This window comes from Cnephaeus nilssonii (assembly GCF_951640355.1).
Source record: "Cnephaeus nilssonii genome assembly, chromosome: 1".
Lineage (NCBI taxonomy): Eukaryota > Metazoa > Chordata > Mammalia > Chiroptera > Vespertilionidae > Cnephaeus > Cnephaeus nilssonii.
This window is the reverse complement of record NC_137072.1, coordinates 80,164,458-80,180,463: the sequence shown is the minus strand read 5'-3', so window position 1 is coordinate 80,180,463 and position 16,006 is coordinate 80,164,458. Positions and strand designations below refer to the sequence as shown.

At 35.9% G+C, this 16,006-nt stretch overlaps 1 protein-coding gene across 9 annotated transcripts in view; it reads left to right on the top strand.

Annotated features, from left to right (window-relative positions):
* ADGRL3 (adhesion G protein-coupled receptor L3) overlaps window positions 1-16,006 on the top strand; it is a 761,705-nt gene that overhangs the window by 686,740 nt on the left and 58,959 nt on the right. For all 9 annotated transcript variants that reach the window (XM_079770921.1, XM_079770928.1, XM_079770927.1 and 6 more), the window contains 2 exons: window positions 3,156-3,222; window positions 4,844-4,935. In XM_079770921.1, the coding sequence (XP_079627047.1) occupies window positions 3,156-3,222; window positions 4,844-4,935 (159 nt within the window). The remainder of the gene's footprint in view (window positions 1-3,155; window positions 3,223-4,843; window positions 4,936-16,006) is intronic.

Sequence of the window (16,006 nt, the reverse complement as noted above, 5' to 3'; positions counted from 1 at the left end):
AGCAAAGAGATGCTGAAGAATATTCTTAAAGGATAAAAGTAATAACTTCTAATCTAAAGTGATGTTTCCACATTTAGAGACCACTATGCCAAAAGCACATACATTTCCAGATAAAGCATTTGCTAAGCTGAGACTGTTTTTTTTTTAAAAAAAGTAAAGCATCATAATGATAAAATTTAATTATTTGATTAAAATTTACAGTATTTCATATTAACAAAACATTTAGTAAGATTATTTATAATTTGAAATTCCCTACTTATGCCAAGATACTCTGTAATAATGTAATTTAATTTTTTTTTCCCTAAGAAGTTCTTAAACTTCAGAATAACATTTTCAGAAGTTCTTGAAACATTTTCATTTAGAAAGAATTGGCTGAAAATGTGTTTTAGTTCTCAGATTAGATGTCAAAAACGTGTTCGGCCTACAAAAGACAGGGTCTATACAATGGGCATTCATTCTTAAATGTAACATTAGTATTGTATCATGTTATAAATTCGGCAACATTCTTGGTGTGTATATGTGTGTGTTTTCTAATCTGGGAAAATGTCCATGCTTTATGCTTTGTCCTCTATTGTTCTTATCTTGAGGGGAAAAACGGTCTTTGTTGAGAATTTAGGGACCCGTAAATATTCCCCCTCCTCTGTCTCCACCCTGCCTATACACACTGTTATTAGGGTGGTAACAAACTGGCCTCTATCAGAATGAAGGCAGTGTTCATATTTCAACCTTACATTCTCTAGTTTGTGTCTGCTTATTGGCAGCACCACAGTCTTATTTTCTGTGGCCCGATTTCTTGAACAATGGCACAAAACAAGATGACCAACTACTCAAAGAAAATAATGGCTGGTAGTTTAAGTATTGATTGTTTCCCTAATAGTATTTTTTCAAATAGGATTATTATGTCTATTTTAAATAAAGTGAAATTATCTGTCTGTGTAAAAACATGAACTTGTAGTCAGTTTCTTATTGGAGCATAAATATTATACTTCTATTAAAATTATATAGCATATATTTATTTAACTTAATAGAAGTTATATATTTTATTGTTTTAAAATTGTGTTTTTTTTCAGGGAATATGGTTTGTTTTTTGTTTGTTTGTTTTTGCTTAAAAATGTAGCTTTGAACCTTTTATAAATTTAAAAGTCCAGAAAAAAAATTTTTAACATGTTTTTATTGATTTCAGAGAGGAAGGGAGAGGGAGAGATAGAAACATCAGTGATGAGAGAGAATCATTGATTGGCTGCTTCCTGCACACCGCCCACTGGGGATCAAGCCCACAAACCCGGGCATGTGCCCTGACCAGGAATCAAACCCCTCCAGGTTCCTAGATTGACACTCAAACACTGAGCCACACTGTCTGGGTCTCTATCACTCAGATGTAAAAAATTTTAGAATTTTGGCACATTGCTTTCAGGAATTATTAAAATAAAACATATGGCTAAAGTTCTTTTGATCCACTTGTATGTAATCCTCTCTACTCTCATGTGAGAGGCAACTACTAAATGAGTTTGGTTATTTTTCCCCCTTCAATTAAAAGAATATTACATACATATATGTATCTGTCAAAAAATGTGAGTATTACTTTAGGAATGTATATATACATTTCAAAGTTATTTGGTATAAATTATTCATGTTACTTTTTCACTTAAATTTAAGGACTTGTATGCATGCATATGAGCATAACCAATGGACACAGAAGCGGGCGGGGGGGGGGGGGCGGGAGGGCATGTGCTGGGGGTTGGAGATGGCCTGGGAGAGGTCAATGGGGAAAAAAGGAGACTTATGTAATACATTAGACAATAAAGAACTTGCCCTAACCAGTTTGGCTCAGTGGATAGAGCATTGGCCTGCGGACTCAAGGGTCCCAGATTAGATTCCGGTCAAGGGCATGTACCTTGGTTACAGGCACATACCCAGTGGGGCGTGTGCAGGAGGCAGCTGATCGATGTTTCTCTCTCATTGATGTTTCTAACTCTCTATCCCTCTTCCTTCCTCTCTGTAGAAAATCAATAAAATATATTTTTAAAAAAACAATAAAGAACTAAAATTTAAAAAAATTATTATTGTGACCTATCCTATTGATATAAAGAGCTACTGTTTCCCTTTTAACTGTTTTGTAACATTGCATCATACAAATAAAAACATTTTATTTACCTATTCCTCTATTGATGGACATTTACAAATTCCTTTCTTCATAGCTTTTCTTAGTATTCCATTATTCCTGAGATTTAAATAACATTTTTATTGAAAAAAACAAAACACACTATATTTACATATTTCGGACTTGCAGTTTTAGATCACTTAGCAAATCACTCTTTAATAGTTTCAACTGGAGCTATTTTATATTTAAATCATGGCTCAAATATAGAAAAATGGCAAATAATTCACGATATGATTTTTAACATCAAATGTAATTTGTTCAAAATTTACATTAATCTTTCTCATAACTAGTCACTTCCATTTTGTCTTCCTGTCATCCTGGAGAATGAAAATGTAATTTCCCAGAGGCTTTACGAATTGGGGGAGTATTAAATGTAGCTGAAATTAAGTGATTAATAATTTACTTTTGGGTCATGAATCAACTTCATGGGATGCTAAGGATCATTTGCAACCCCAGAAGCACTAGCAGTAACAATGCACTTTTGAAGATTCAAGAACTCTCAAAGGTTGGCTGCCCAACCTAATTAAACTTCAATCTTCTGATACCAATTTTATTTCTTCTTTGTAGAGAATTTCCTGAGATCTTCCTGACAGGAAAATGTCACTTTGCCTGACAGCTGATAGACAGGTTATGTAGCACCATAATTGAAGAGAAAAGGATAGCTTAAGGCTACTCGATTTAAAGGCTATGTGTATGGCTCTTTCTTTTCTTTTTCTTTTTTTTTTTAAGGTTTCTATGACAGACAAAAGGCCTTAGCAAATAGGCCCAGTGCCATTTTTTCCTGCTTCCTCCAGGGGTAATTATCTTACTCCATCAATAGCGCTGTCAGAAATCGGGCACGTAATTCAGCATTTAAATGAACAAGCAATGTAATATTTCCTGTCTCCCAGTGGAACGCTTTGCAGCTCACATTCTTCTCTGTCACTCGCTCACTCTTGATGTATGTCCCATACCCAGTCCTTGAATGCCTTCTCTCCCTTGTGTTTCATTGCAGATGTTGGCTCCGACTTGACACCTACTTCATTTGGAGTTTTATAGGACCAGCGACCTTGATAATTATGGTAAGAACTCCTAATTAACTATGTGGTTTCCGGGTCAAGAAATGAAACTTTTTCTGTCCCTATACTGACTATCTTTAATTTACATAGATTACTTTGGGGAAAGCCTGTACTTATTTGACCCCATAAACTCAAGCAATTAGACACTCATTATAGTCTACTTTTATATTTGTAAAACGCTTAATCAAAACAATTGCGAGAAGAGAACATGCATTTTCAAGTTTATGTACCGCTATGGTTCCTGAGAAGCCTGATCTAACATAATCCATTTGGTTTCATAGATTTTGAATAGTGATGACTTTAAGTTTGACCAACGTTACATTTCCATTCTTTTTTTCATTTGGATAATTTGAATTATGAATGGAACCAGAAATTAGAAAGTGGCAAAATATCTAACTATTCCTTACAGTTTTCTTTTTTCTATAAATCTTGAAAACTTTAGAATTTAAAATGATTTTATATAAAAATGCCTCAAACACGCATTCCAGAGTGATACCTTCTCTTTTTTTATTTTAGATGCATAATATCTTGATTTCAAATAGAAATTATTTATCCTCAGTTAGATATAATTGTTAGTATCATTTACAAACTTAACAATTTGAAATAAAAAGTTGCTATCCATTTTTTGAAAAAAATATAGCCTTTTGATTTTTAATACAGTCTCAGTCTACAACTCATTTTCTGAAATTCTTTGGGCCAGGTATATTTTGAAATTCAGACATTTTTCAAATGTTATCAAGGTAATATGGTGTCTGTACTGCATATGATATATTATCCCTAGTGAGAAATAAGCAGTTGCCCCAAATCAAACATAGCATCCAGTACTCACAGTAGGGAGTAGGCAAGACTCTGAAACCAAACAGCAATAATTCAGCAGAAAAAAAAATTATAGGAAAACTAAGATCAAATAGAATAAAGACATGAAGATCTTATGTCCATTCAAATCAAGCTCTCCCACCAAATGGGTTCTGTTCAGGCTAGGCTTTTTGTTACCCAATGAATTTTTTAAACTTTTACTTCTCAGATTTTTTGATTTCGATAAAGGATCGTAACCCCGTATTATTTAGAAGAGAATGTCTTAGACTTGGGGCTCACAATTGGATTTTCCTAGTCCCACCAACCCCAAATTCTGAAATATATAAACAAATCAGGTGATCAAGGGCAATTTGACATGTGGTTTTCTATACAGTTTATGTATATCTGATATATGGAATTTACACTGGAATTGGTTGTTTTGTATTGTTTTTAAATCAAATGCTCTCTCTGGCTCCAGTGATATAACACCCTCATTGGAGGTTCCTGCTACCTTAAGCCTAGTTTGTTTTAATATCACAATTTAACCACAATTTCCTAATTTTTTTTTTTTTTTGATTTGGTGGTTCAAAAATAGATCGATTTTAGTGTTTGTGTGTACTTGGCATAACAGTGCTTTGTACCTCCTTGGTATTCCAATCCCCAAACTGGCTTCTTGCCTTTACTAAAATACTAGGCAATCATCTATGATCCAATTCCTTTGAAAGTGTAGTGAGAGCTAATTTCCCAGAGCAACTCATCTGTTATTTTGAATAGACTTACTTCTTTTCTAGTCCAGTTATGCTACATAACAGTACCTTTTACATTCCAGCTTAATGTAATCTTCCTTGGGATTGCTTTATATAAAATGTTTCATCATACTGCCATTCTGAAACCTGAATCGGGCTGTCTTGATAATATCAAGTAAGTGATTTTTCTCTTTGTTTCTTTTAGGCTGCCTTACTTTGGTACACTAAACGCTCCCTGCTTTTAATTGCACTGAAATCTTATGACAAAATGATAAAAATCAGTGTGTTGTTTTTGCTGAATAAGATCATTTATTGACTATTAAGGTAACTTGATCTGCCTGAAAATGAGTATAATGAAGCTCTGTCTTCAAAGAAACTATCTCCCTCCCCGCCCCCCTGCCCCCGCAAGCTCTGATAAGATTTCAATATATACATTTATTTATTTTGTTCTGAAAGCAACTATGAGGTTTCTGGAACCAGGCAGACTATTACTTCTTAGAGCAATAAGCACATCACTTCTTAACATTCCATGTCCCCTTCAGAGCCTTGTGAAGAGAGGCAGATGGTGGGCTCTGCAAGCACCAGAAGGGAGATCCCACACCGAGGGGAAGAGCCCCTGGTTATCAACCTGGGCATTTCTGTAGGAGCTGTTACACAGCTGCGCTCCTCTTCTCCTGAGAGGGGGAGAGAAACCTCAACTCCCTAATGTAAAATCCTTTGGAATATAAATATATGGCTTCAGGCTTAAACAGCACCCCCCCCCCACACACACACACACACACACTCCATCCTTTGAAATGTTAACGTTTTTACCTCCCCCCTGGGAGGTAAATCCTTCCAGATGTCTCTCACTATCTGCTCAGTCACTCAGTCATCTTTTAACTGCCCAGGTTTCTTTTAACCCAAATTCCACTTGTCTCTGTTCAGAAAACCCTAGCCATGCAGAGATAGGAAAATATTCACAGTACTGTCCACACGAGGAGTACTTCCTTTATATAGAGAAGCAAATTTACATTTTCTGAAAAGAAATATGGTTCCTCTTTATAACCAAAAAGATTACCTTGTTCCTTTAGAGTCTATGACATTTGAGAAAGACAGGACTGTTAGATGTTCTTTAGCCATTAATAGATATTACGTATTAAATTGCATTTGTATATAATTTGCCTATGTGTTCACTTGGTTAAACGTTTATATTTAAATGAATGTACTTTCAGAGGTTTCCTGAAGTTACTAGTAATTTTCATGTGCTACGCACATTCTCCTTGATCTACCTCAGATAGCAACTGTGTCACCCATTTTCCATCTTCCTACATTGAGTGCCTGACCATAGTTCCTTGCCCATAGTAGATCCTCACTGAATGTTTACAGAATAAATGAACACTTTAAAGAATTCAGTGACAAAGGTGTATTGACATCAAATGGTTACTTTTGTTGAAGCAATAATCTGTCTAAATTAGTTGAAAAGGATAGCTAAATAATTAGAAAATCATAATATACTGGAGCAAACTAGGAATTATCTACTGCAAGCAAGAGTCTTTTGTAGGTCTTAATATTACTTAGTTGAGATAATAGTCATTATGTTGTTGATTTATGAACAATTAGACTACCCTTCTAAAATGTAGTGTTAATTCCTTGGACTATTTAATCCTGATAAAATTGAATTTGTGTAAATTAAATAAAATATGTTTTCTTTAACATATTGTACTTTTACTCACCTTAGTATAAATGACAACATCTTTATATCTATTATTCTGTAGTATAAAACAATATACTAGTAATACTTATTTATCTTTTATTATTTTTTAAAGTATTACCATAAAAAAACAAAAAATACATGGATATTTATGTAATAGCTTTTAACAGGTTAAAAATCAGAAAAAGGTCATGTACTTAGAAAATCACACATTTTTTAAAGATCAGTTTGTACTCTCATTATTCACATATATTCCTTTAGGTAAAATATGGATCAAATCTTTATGATATTACTGTTTAGAAAAATAAATGCAAAGGGAAGAATTACATTTAATGGCACTGATGGCATCAAGATTTATATTGCTAAGTAAAGCCTTAAATAAGAATACCTTGATTAGAATTCTATCCAAACTGTGTCATACTTTAGAAAGTTTATTTAACCTTACTAAGCCTTCCTGTCCTATTTAAAATGGACATTATAATGAAGCATACCCAAACATCAAATGAGCAGAGGAATATAAACAGCCTTTGATGATGCCTTTTAAAAAGTCAATAAAGCGAAGAGAGTTTGTTAGAAAGGCTATAGCAGGTGGTTTTAAGATGGAAGAAACATCAACATGGATATGTGAATGGGAAAGAATCAAGAAATGAGTGGTCTGAAATGTAAGAAAGGGGGGTGTTGTTAGAGGTGTGACTTGAATTGTAGGGAATAAGAACTGGAGCAGTGGTCCAGCAGTTCTAAGATGGAAGAAGCATCCATATGAATATGCTAACGGGAAAGAACCAAGAATTGAGTGGTCTGAAATATGAGAGAGGGGATTGTTGTTAGAGTTGTGACTTGAGGAATTGTAGGGAATAAGAACTGGAGCAGTGGTCCAGCAGTTCCACTGCATTAGATTTCATGAGGACATGGTTCCAGAGTTACCTGAAGCCAGGAAGGGGGACCCTTTTCCGCTGAGACCGGATGAAATAAATAATAGGTGTGATGTCGACCTGTGGTGGGACCAGAGAAGGGCAGTAAATTGAGGGATTTCTGGCTATTCTCCTCTATGAAGGAGGAAAGATGGTCATCTGCAGGATATAGGGGACTATGGAAGAGAGAAAATAAGAAAATATTCCTTAGAACTTTCCAGAAGCTAAAGGACGTTTCATTTTTATTTAAAATATGTTAACTATTTAAGAATTGCTTATAAAGAAATCAGCAGGGCATAGTTGATAAGGAAAAGAAAGAAGAATTTAAGAAAAGTAATAATGATTTTGAACATTAAACAAAACACAAAATCTGAAAATTGATTTTTTTAAAGTACTGTAAGAATTTATATTTTTAAATGGTATGTTTAATGTAAGACTATTTATTTTAAAGGTATAAATAAACAGTATTCATCTGAAAAGTATTCTTTTAGTACATGGGTGACAGCATAAAAGTTAATGTTTACTTGCTTTTGATTTTTGTAATTTTATTAAGTGATGAATAAGATCATTTTGTTTCATTTATTAAAGAGCAAAGAATACCTATTAGGCCTTGTCAAAGTTGTTATCTTTCTAAAACAATTCCTCCATTTACCAACTCTTTATTGCTTTTATTATACATGTTATTTCACACCTAGATCTCTCCTTTAACTAATTCACTGCCAACATTTCCTTTTAGGCCACCATCAACTTCTACAGAGCCACTTCTCTAGTCTCCTAACTTCTTTCCCCATATTGTCCTTGCCCCTGCCTTTATCAGCTAGAGTGATTCCTTGAAAAGTTTAAATCTGACCATGCAACTTTCTTGGGTAAAACTCTTCAATGGCTTCGTGTTACTCTTACATGAAAGCCCAGACCCTCTACCAAGGCCCACTAAGCGTTCCCTATCTGGTTGCACCTTTCTTTCTTCAGCTGCTTTTTAAGCCATGTGCCCCTCTGGCCATTCTAGATGTGTTCTCTTTGGCTTTAGGTTTTATCCCTGATATTTTATCTCCTAATGTTCTCTTCCCAAACACTATGCCTTGCTGACTTCAATTTATCTTAATTTAATTATCATTTTAAAAACTAATTTAATTACATTTTAATTCCTAATTTACTTCACTGTCATCATAATAAACACATTTTGATGTTAAGTATAGAACATTTATTTGGCGTGCTCATTACTATACTAAAACTAAACTCTGGAAAAAATTAATAAAGAAATAGAGTGAATTATGTAATATGATTAAAAAGGAAATGAGGTATGCCAATTTTCAAATTTCACTAAAAAAGTAAGTAAAATTAAACAATACATTTCTACTTGATGTTTGTTTATTTGTCCTTTGTCTCTTTTTTCATCAAACTAGGTAATTATATTTGGAGGAATAGAGTAATCCCAATCATTTGAATTTTTGGTTGAATTTCTGACAAGTTGAAATTGGAGCTTAGGGTAATCCTCGCAAAAATCTAACTTAATTTTGAAAATCTGTATGTAAACATGAATAAAACAATGACTGACTTGTTATCAAAATGAACTGATAGTGTCACTGAAGTATTACGATATGTAAACTTTAATTCTTGAGGAGCATTTAGGACACTCTTGAAATGTACCTTCAAAATAAAAAATTGACATTTCTGTAGTTATCAACTACATCTACTCTTGGAAAATATATCTAATAATATCCCAAGTGTTTTTGAAGAATGAAACATAATAATAAAGGTTTTTAGGGCTAAGAAAGGAAATTGGTGCCTATATGGAGGGACAAGGAATCTACTAGACTTGCCTTCTCTGTACCTCTCCCTTTGCTTTTGCCCATGGGCTGGCTTCTGTATGCAGACTTCTCATTTTGGCCTGGTCATGTTTTTCTTTGATTTCTGGTCTCCCCTCCTAACTTAGGTTTTACCTGAGTGATGGGTCGGCAAACACATTGTCACATGATTGAAAGAAACAACTTTCACTTGCCTTCGTTCTTCCCTGGGCTCTTATTTGCTAAAGGAAGACATTAGAGAGGAGGCAAAACTTTAGTGTCAGGCACACTTGGGTTTGAATTTCTGTTCAGTTTTGTAATGATTATGTGACCTTGCAAGATACATCATGGCTCGCAGTCTCAGTATCTCGCCTGAATTGGGAATAATTGTATCTACTTAATTAGAGTTTTGCAGTAATTAAATATGATCATATGTGTAAAGCATACAGTATGTAATTTAGTGCCTATACAGGATGGTTTCATTATTTTTAACCACTCTATGTGGAAATATAGTGCTTGCTGCCTTTGCTCTTTGTGCTTTGCATCATGAAATTTGCTCAACTCCTTATCAAAATCCCATTAAAATTTGACTGGCTCTGCTTACCATATGGCATCATTAAGAATTTGCATGACATGAATCTTTTTTTTTATTAAAGCCAAATTTATGGTATTATGAACAATTGGCTCCAGGCGTGAAATACTCACTTGGTTAATAAATAGCAAGTTCTGTAGTTATAAAGAAAAAAAAAAAGAAGTATCCCCGATGAGCTTGAATACCTACAGGATGAAAGGAACTCTAAAATGGCTTCTGAATACCTTCAGGAATGAATAGAAAATGTTTTAGCTTACCAGTGTCCATAATAACTTACTCTGTTCCTCTGGAAGCTAAATTTTATTTTGAGGACTGTGTCTAAATATTGGTAGAAATAGTTAAGTCAGAATTACATATAGCTTGACTAGTATTACGTTAGTCCCTTACAAAGTTAAGGGTGGTAGGGTTTTAAATATGAAGGCAGAAAAACAAATTGATACAATCTTGAAAACTGCAATAATCTCCCAAGAATATTTTAATGCTTCAAGTTTTATAATTTATATGAATATGATTATAATTGTTTATTGTACATTATATATCATATACCATATATAAGTGCTTATTATAATATCTTAATATATAGCCTGCTTTTCACAATGTATCATCTTTATACTTCAGTCAGAGCAATATTCTAAAAAGAGTGTGAACTTTTATGAGAACAATACATGTAGTTCTAAGTTGTATTTAATAAAAATATTCACCCACTTCAAAATTTTCTAGATTAATTTTGACAAAAAATATTTTAGTACTTTCTTTTTTTTTCCAAAATATTAGCTAGTGATATAAAATTTTGAAATATTAATTTGCATTTTTAAAAGGAAGTTCAATATAGTCTGTATAATCCATGCAGAGTTTTAAAAAGATAGCTTACATTTCCATTCAATTGATTGTATAATAGTTTACCTCTCATCACCAAAACTCTAAATTCAAATGAAAATTTCACAGATTTCAAATTATTTTATATACTAGAGGCCTGGTTCACAAAATTCATGCACTGGGGTTTGGTCCCTCAGCCCGGCCAAACCCTCAACCCCCCTCTCAGTCTGGGACACCTCAGAGGATGTCCGCCTGCCAGCTTAGGCCCGCTCCTCCAAGGAACGGGCCTAAGCTGGCAGTCAGACATCCCTCTCGCAGTCCGGGGCTCTCGCAGTCTGGGACCCCTTGCTCCTTACTGCCCGCCTGCAGCGGAGATGGGAGAGGCTCCCGCCACCGCTGCTACGCTCGCCAGCTGTGAGCCTGGCTCTGGGCTTGTGGCTGAGTGGTGCTCCCCCTGTAGGAGCACACTGACCACCAGGGGGCAGCTCCTGAGTTGAGTGTCTGCCCCCTGGTGGTCAGTGTGCATCATAGTGACCAATCATTCCACCGATCATTCTGCTGTTCAGTTGATTTGCATATTATGGTTTTATTATATAGGATAGATAAGGATCAGTCACTATGACATGCACTGACCACCAGGGGGGCAGATGCTCAATGCAGGAGCTGCCCCCTAGTGGTCAGTGCGCCCCCACAGGGGCTCATGGCTGGCAAGCACAATGGCCTGTCTCCGCAGCAGCGCTAAGGATGTCCGACTGACGGCTATGGGGAGCGGGCCTAAGCTGCAGTCGGACATCCCCCGAGGGCTCCTGGTCTGTGAAAGGGCACAGGCCGGGCTGAGGGACCCCCTCCCCACCGAGTGCACAAATGTCATGCGCCAGGCCTCTAGTGTTTAATAATGAAAATGAATATCATCTGTCTGTTATCTCATTTTCTCTAGTCTTCTTCCATGTTCTTGGTCTGTGGGTAAATGTCACTGGAAATGTGCCATAGCTTTTATCATAAATGATCCAGGTGTATTTGAAGTGTAATATAATCCAGACAGCACTTTTTGAAGTTCTGTGTGTTGTTATGACATCATTAGGTTTGCTTCAAACAAGTTAAGATCTTCTTTAGGTAATAGTTAGTCCTTTGCTGATTAACTTGATTTCAGCATTTAACAATCATTGTCTTTTGGAAGGTAAATTTTCGTTATTGATTCACAAATCTGAGAATTCTGCAAGTGTTGTTACAAATCTCATTGTATCATGCTATTTAGTTTGTAGGTATAAGTTTTCTGAGATATGAAAGGGTTGATCTCTTTTTTTTTAGACTTTTTCTTTAAAATGCATCCAAATCCTCATATAACCTTTCTAGAAACCAGGTGTTTTATGTATCACTGTATTCAATGTACTTCATACAGTGGGAGCTGACATTGGAGAAAACACGTTAGAAGGATGACTGCCACAGCACACTGGAATTGCTGTGCATTGTACCTTGAGATCAAATAATTGTTTTACTTTTCCACAACATAATTAGGTTTATATCAGATTTAGGAGAATCAGTTTTTGTCTAAGATTGAGAAAGGCTAAAACAATACCTGAGGGGAAAATAATTTTTCTTTATAATAAAAACAGAAAAAAACCCCAGCAGCTCCTTCATTCTATGTATGTGGCTTGGACTCAGAGTTCCTTGAATCTTACAGAAAATGCACATTCAGACTTTGGGAAAGCTTGATAATCAGAACTTTTTATGAAACCAACATTTCTTAAATAATTGTACACACAACAGCAAAATTAACCTAAACTAACTGTTCATAAGACTCTAGTTTTCTCCCCCAAAATGGTTATGTGCTAATTTTCATGAGTGGAAGAAATATGAGGATAATTTTAAATAAATAACATTTATGTTTCATATAACTTACATATTTTATTTTATTTTTTAATACATATTTTTATTGATTTCAGAGAGGAAGGGAGAGAGAAATAGAAACATCAGTGATAAGAGAGAATCATTGCTCGGCTGCCTCCTGCACGCCCCCCACTAGGGATGAAGCCCGCAACCTGGGCATGTGCCCTGGACCAGAATTGAACCCAGGACCCTTCAGTCTACAGGCCAATGCTCTATCCATTGAGCCAAACCAGCTAGGGGTTAATTTTTAATTAATAAGCTTTGATATTATTTTATCCTTTAATTAGTCATTAATTTAGTTAACAAATGAGAAGTGCTAAAATCTTGCATATATTTTAAAAGTAGAACATACAGAATTAGCTAATTTATTTTACATAGACTATGAGAGAAAGGGGTGGAGTGCAATTCCAAGATTTTGGGCTTGGAGTACTGGAAGAGTGAGATGTTATTACTGGAATGTGAAAAACTGTAGGGGAATACACATTAGGGTTTGATCAGAAGAGGTTTTCTTTGCAACATAGCTCTGAAAGACTTACTAAACATTGCATTGTACATGTTGAGTAGGCAGTTGGAATAGTGAAAGCTGGAGGTTTAAATTTGGAGTCATCAGTGTAGAAATTTTATTCATTCTATTTTATTTGCTCATAATTTTTATACTTAGTGTTTTTTATATTTTATTTTCAGCATTGATTTGTGGTTATATATCTTTATTATCCTATACTAGTAGCCCTGCGTACGAATCCATGTGCCAGGAGCTCTCTGTGGGGCCTGGCCATTCCGCGCCCACTGCCCAGAGGCCCTCCACGGCCCAGAGGCCAGTCCGCGGCCAGGCACAGAATGTTTGCCTCATCACCGTGGCAACGAAGCAAACATTCCGCCAGGCCGCTCACGCTGCCTGCTCTCAGCGGCTGACCCCCTGGGGCTGAGAGGACTAGGCGCCGCCATCTTGTGGCTAAGGGAGCCGCCATATTTGTGATGGAGTGATGGTTAATTTGCACATTACCCTTTTATTAGATAGGATAATAAAACCCTAATATGCAAATTGACCGAATAGCGAAACAACCGAATGGCAGAACAACTGGTCACTATGACATGCATTTGACCACCAGGGGGCAGACACTCAATGCTGGAGCTGCCCCCTGGTGGTTAGTGCGCTCCCATAGGGGGAGCGCCACTCAGCCAGAAGCTGGGCTCATGGCTGGTGAGCGCAGTGGCGGTGGTAGGAGCCTCTCCCACCTCCCCAGCAGCACTAAGGAGCAGCGAGCCAAGCAGTAAGGAATTTTACACACAACAGCAGAATTGTACACACAAAAGCAGGTGGGTGGTTAGGAGCGAGGGGTCTCGGATTGCAAGAGGGTGCAGGCCGGGCTGAGGGACCTCCCCCGCAACACACACACGAATTTTGTGCATCAGGCCTCTAGTTTTCTCTAGTGGCACATTTGCACATTCTTTTTCTTTTTTTTTTTAATTTGTCACTGTGATATATTTTCTTTTAAAACATAAAGCAGAGTAAGATGATTGAAAAAGTACTAATAGTAAAAGTATACAGATCCATATTGTGGATGCAAAGTATTGAGACAGTGATTTTTCAGCCAGACTGTTTCTCTCACTAGTCACTAGAATGTATGTTTCTGTTACGATGAACCCAGTTGTGTCATCATGGCTAGGAAAGAATTCAGAGCCAAGACCCAAACTGTAAGAGAACATTTATTGGGTAAATCATAGAGGAAGGAAAAGTAATTCCTAGAAGAAATGGGCTTAGGAAACAAGTTATAGAGGTAAAGGAAGGGCCCGTGGAGCTTGGGAGTGAGGAAGCTAATGGTAATGTTCCAGGGGCAGGGAGGGGGAAGGGTAAAGAAAAGATATGGGCATGTTCCTGGGAGGAGAGCACACTGGGCCCTCCATCCTAAGGGTTTTAAGGGTGGAGATTTTAGGGAGATCCCAGGGGAAGATCTCAATAGAATATTCAGTAGCTTTCCAGGTGTGTCCTTTCAGGGCCTAGATCTCCACTGATTGATTGGCAGGCACCAGGGCAGGGGGTCATTCTTCTTCTTCTTCTTCTTCTTTTTAATATATTTTTATTGATTTCAGAGAGGAAGGGAGAGAGAGAAAGAGGAAGTTACATCTATGATTTGAGAAAGTCATTGGCTGCCTCCTGCATGCCCTCTACTGAGGATTGAGCCTGCAACCTGGGCATGTGCCCTGATTAGGAATCAAACCATGACCTTCTGGTTCATGGGTAGACTCTCAACCACTGAGCACACCAATGGGGTCTCCCTCCCCATTTTTCATTAGCATACAAAAGACTCTGTTATCGCTCAAAAGATTCCAGGCATTTTAGGAGCCCAGTGCCAGGAAACTGGGACACAGACTAAATATTTATATTTTATTATACCATAGCAATTTTGAATTTTTGACACTGGTATAATGAATGTAAGGTGTGTGTTTTTTTTTTTTTAATGGCTTAGTTAGACATTATGTTCATAAACAGAGAGAAAAATCTAAGGATATCATTTTTCTGAAAGAGTTATCCTATATTTCTAACTACTGAAAAAGTGTTACAAAATCAAGTCTAATTTTCTATTGTGAATATGCTACAATGGGTATAGCTACATAATGACAATTTAATGAAGAGTTATGAAAATTAGAACATTTAATTACTATAATTCATTTGTCTCCAAATCCTTTGTGAGGCATAACTCATTTGATGTTTTGAATTGCTTATTTATATAATTTTAAAAAATTAATGGAGGAGCCATAATAGTTATGATTTTGAGATAAAATTTTTAAAAACTCACTGTTATTATTTTTGTTTATTTTTAAAAGTAATTACTATTTATTTTCCTTACATTTTAAACATTTCAATGAAGTTCAAACTTTTATTTTATTAAGTATAAATAAATATATTTAATAAAATCTCATTTAATTATATTTTGTAAAATGAAATCTGACACAGTATGGGCAAAACAAATATTATCCTAAAATGATTTCATTCACTTTAACATATTGAATTTAATATAGTTTCAGCTCATAAATAATTACACAAGGAATGAGTAATTTGGAACTATAGATTCCAAATATAAATAAAGGAATTTGAATCACTTTTGAATTATTTTCAGGCAGATCATTTATTCAATACATAAGCCAATTTTTATCCAGCTCCTCTGAGGTTCCTGCCATCAAGGTATTTGCTACCACCTTTTATTCTTTCTTTTTTTGGGTATCTGCTAACATCTCTAGACCTTCTGTAAATGCTCTTCTGTCTCTCCGTTTTTCACTATACACGACCCCCTTCATGTTCATACTTTCCTCCTTGGCCAGTGTAGATCCTACGGCCTCTTGAGAAAGGGTAAATTGAGTTTTGGTAGCGGCACTTCTACTCCCTGAAGGTTATGACAGAACTAATACTAGAGTTTGTGCAATCTTCATGGAAAACACTATCAGCAGGGGAAAATTTTATCTTAGAGCTTGAAGGTGACAAAAACGGTCATGGATGAAATTTAGGCTGTAGGGGAATTTGTTGATATTGGACTGTGAGTTCAAAGGACAAGATGGAATTTTTA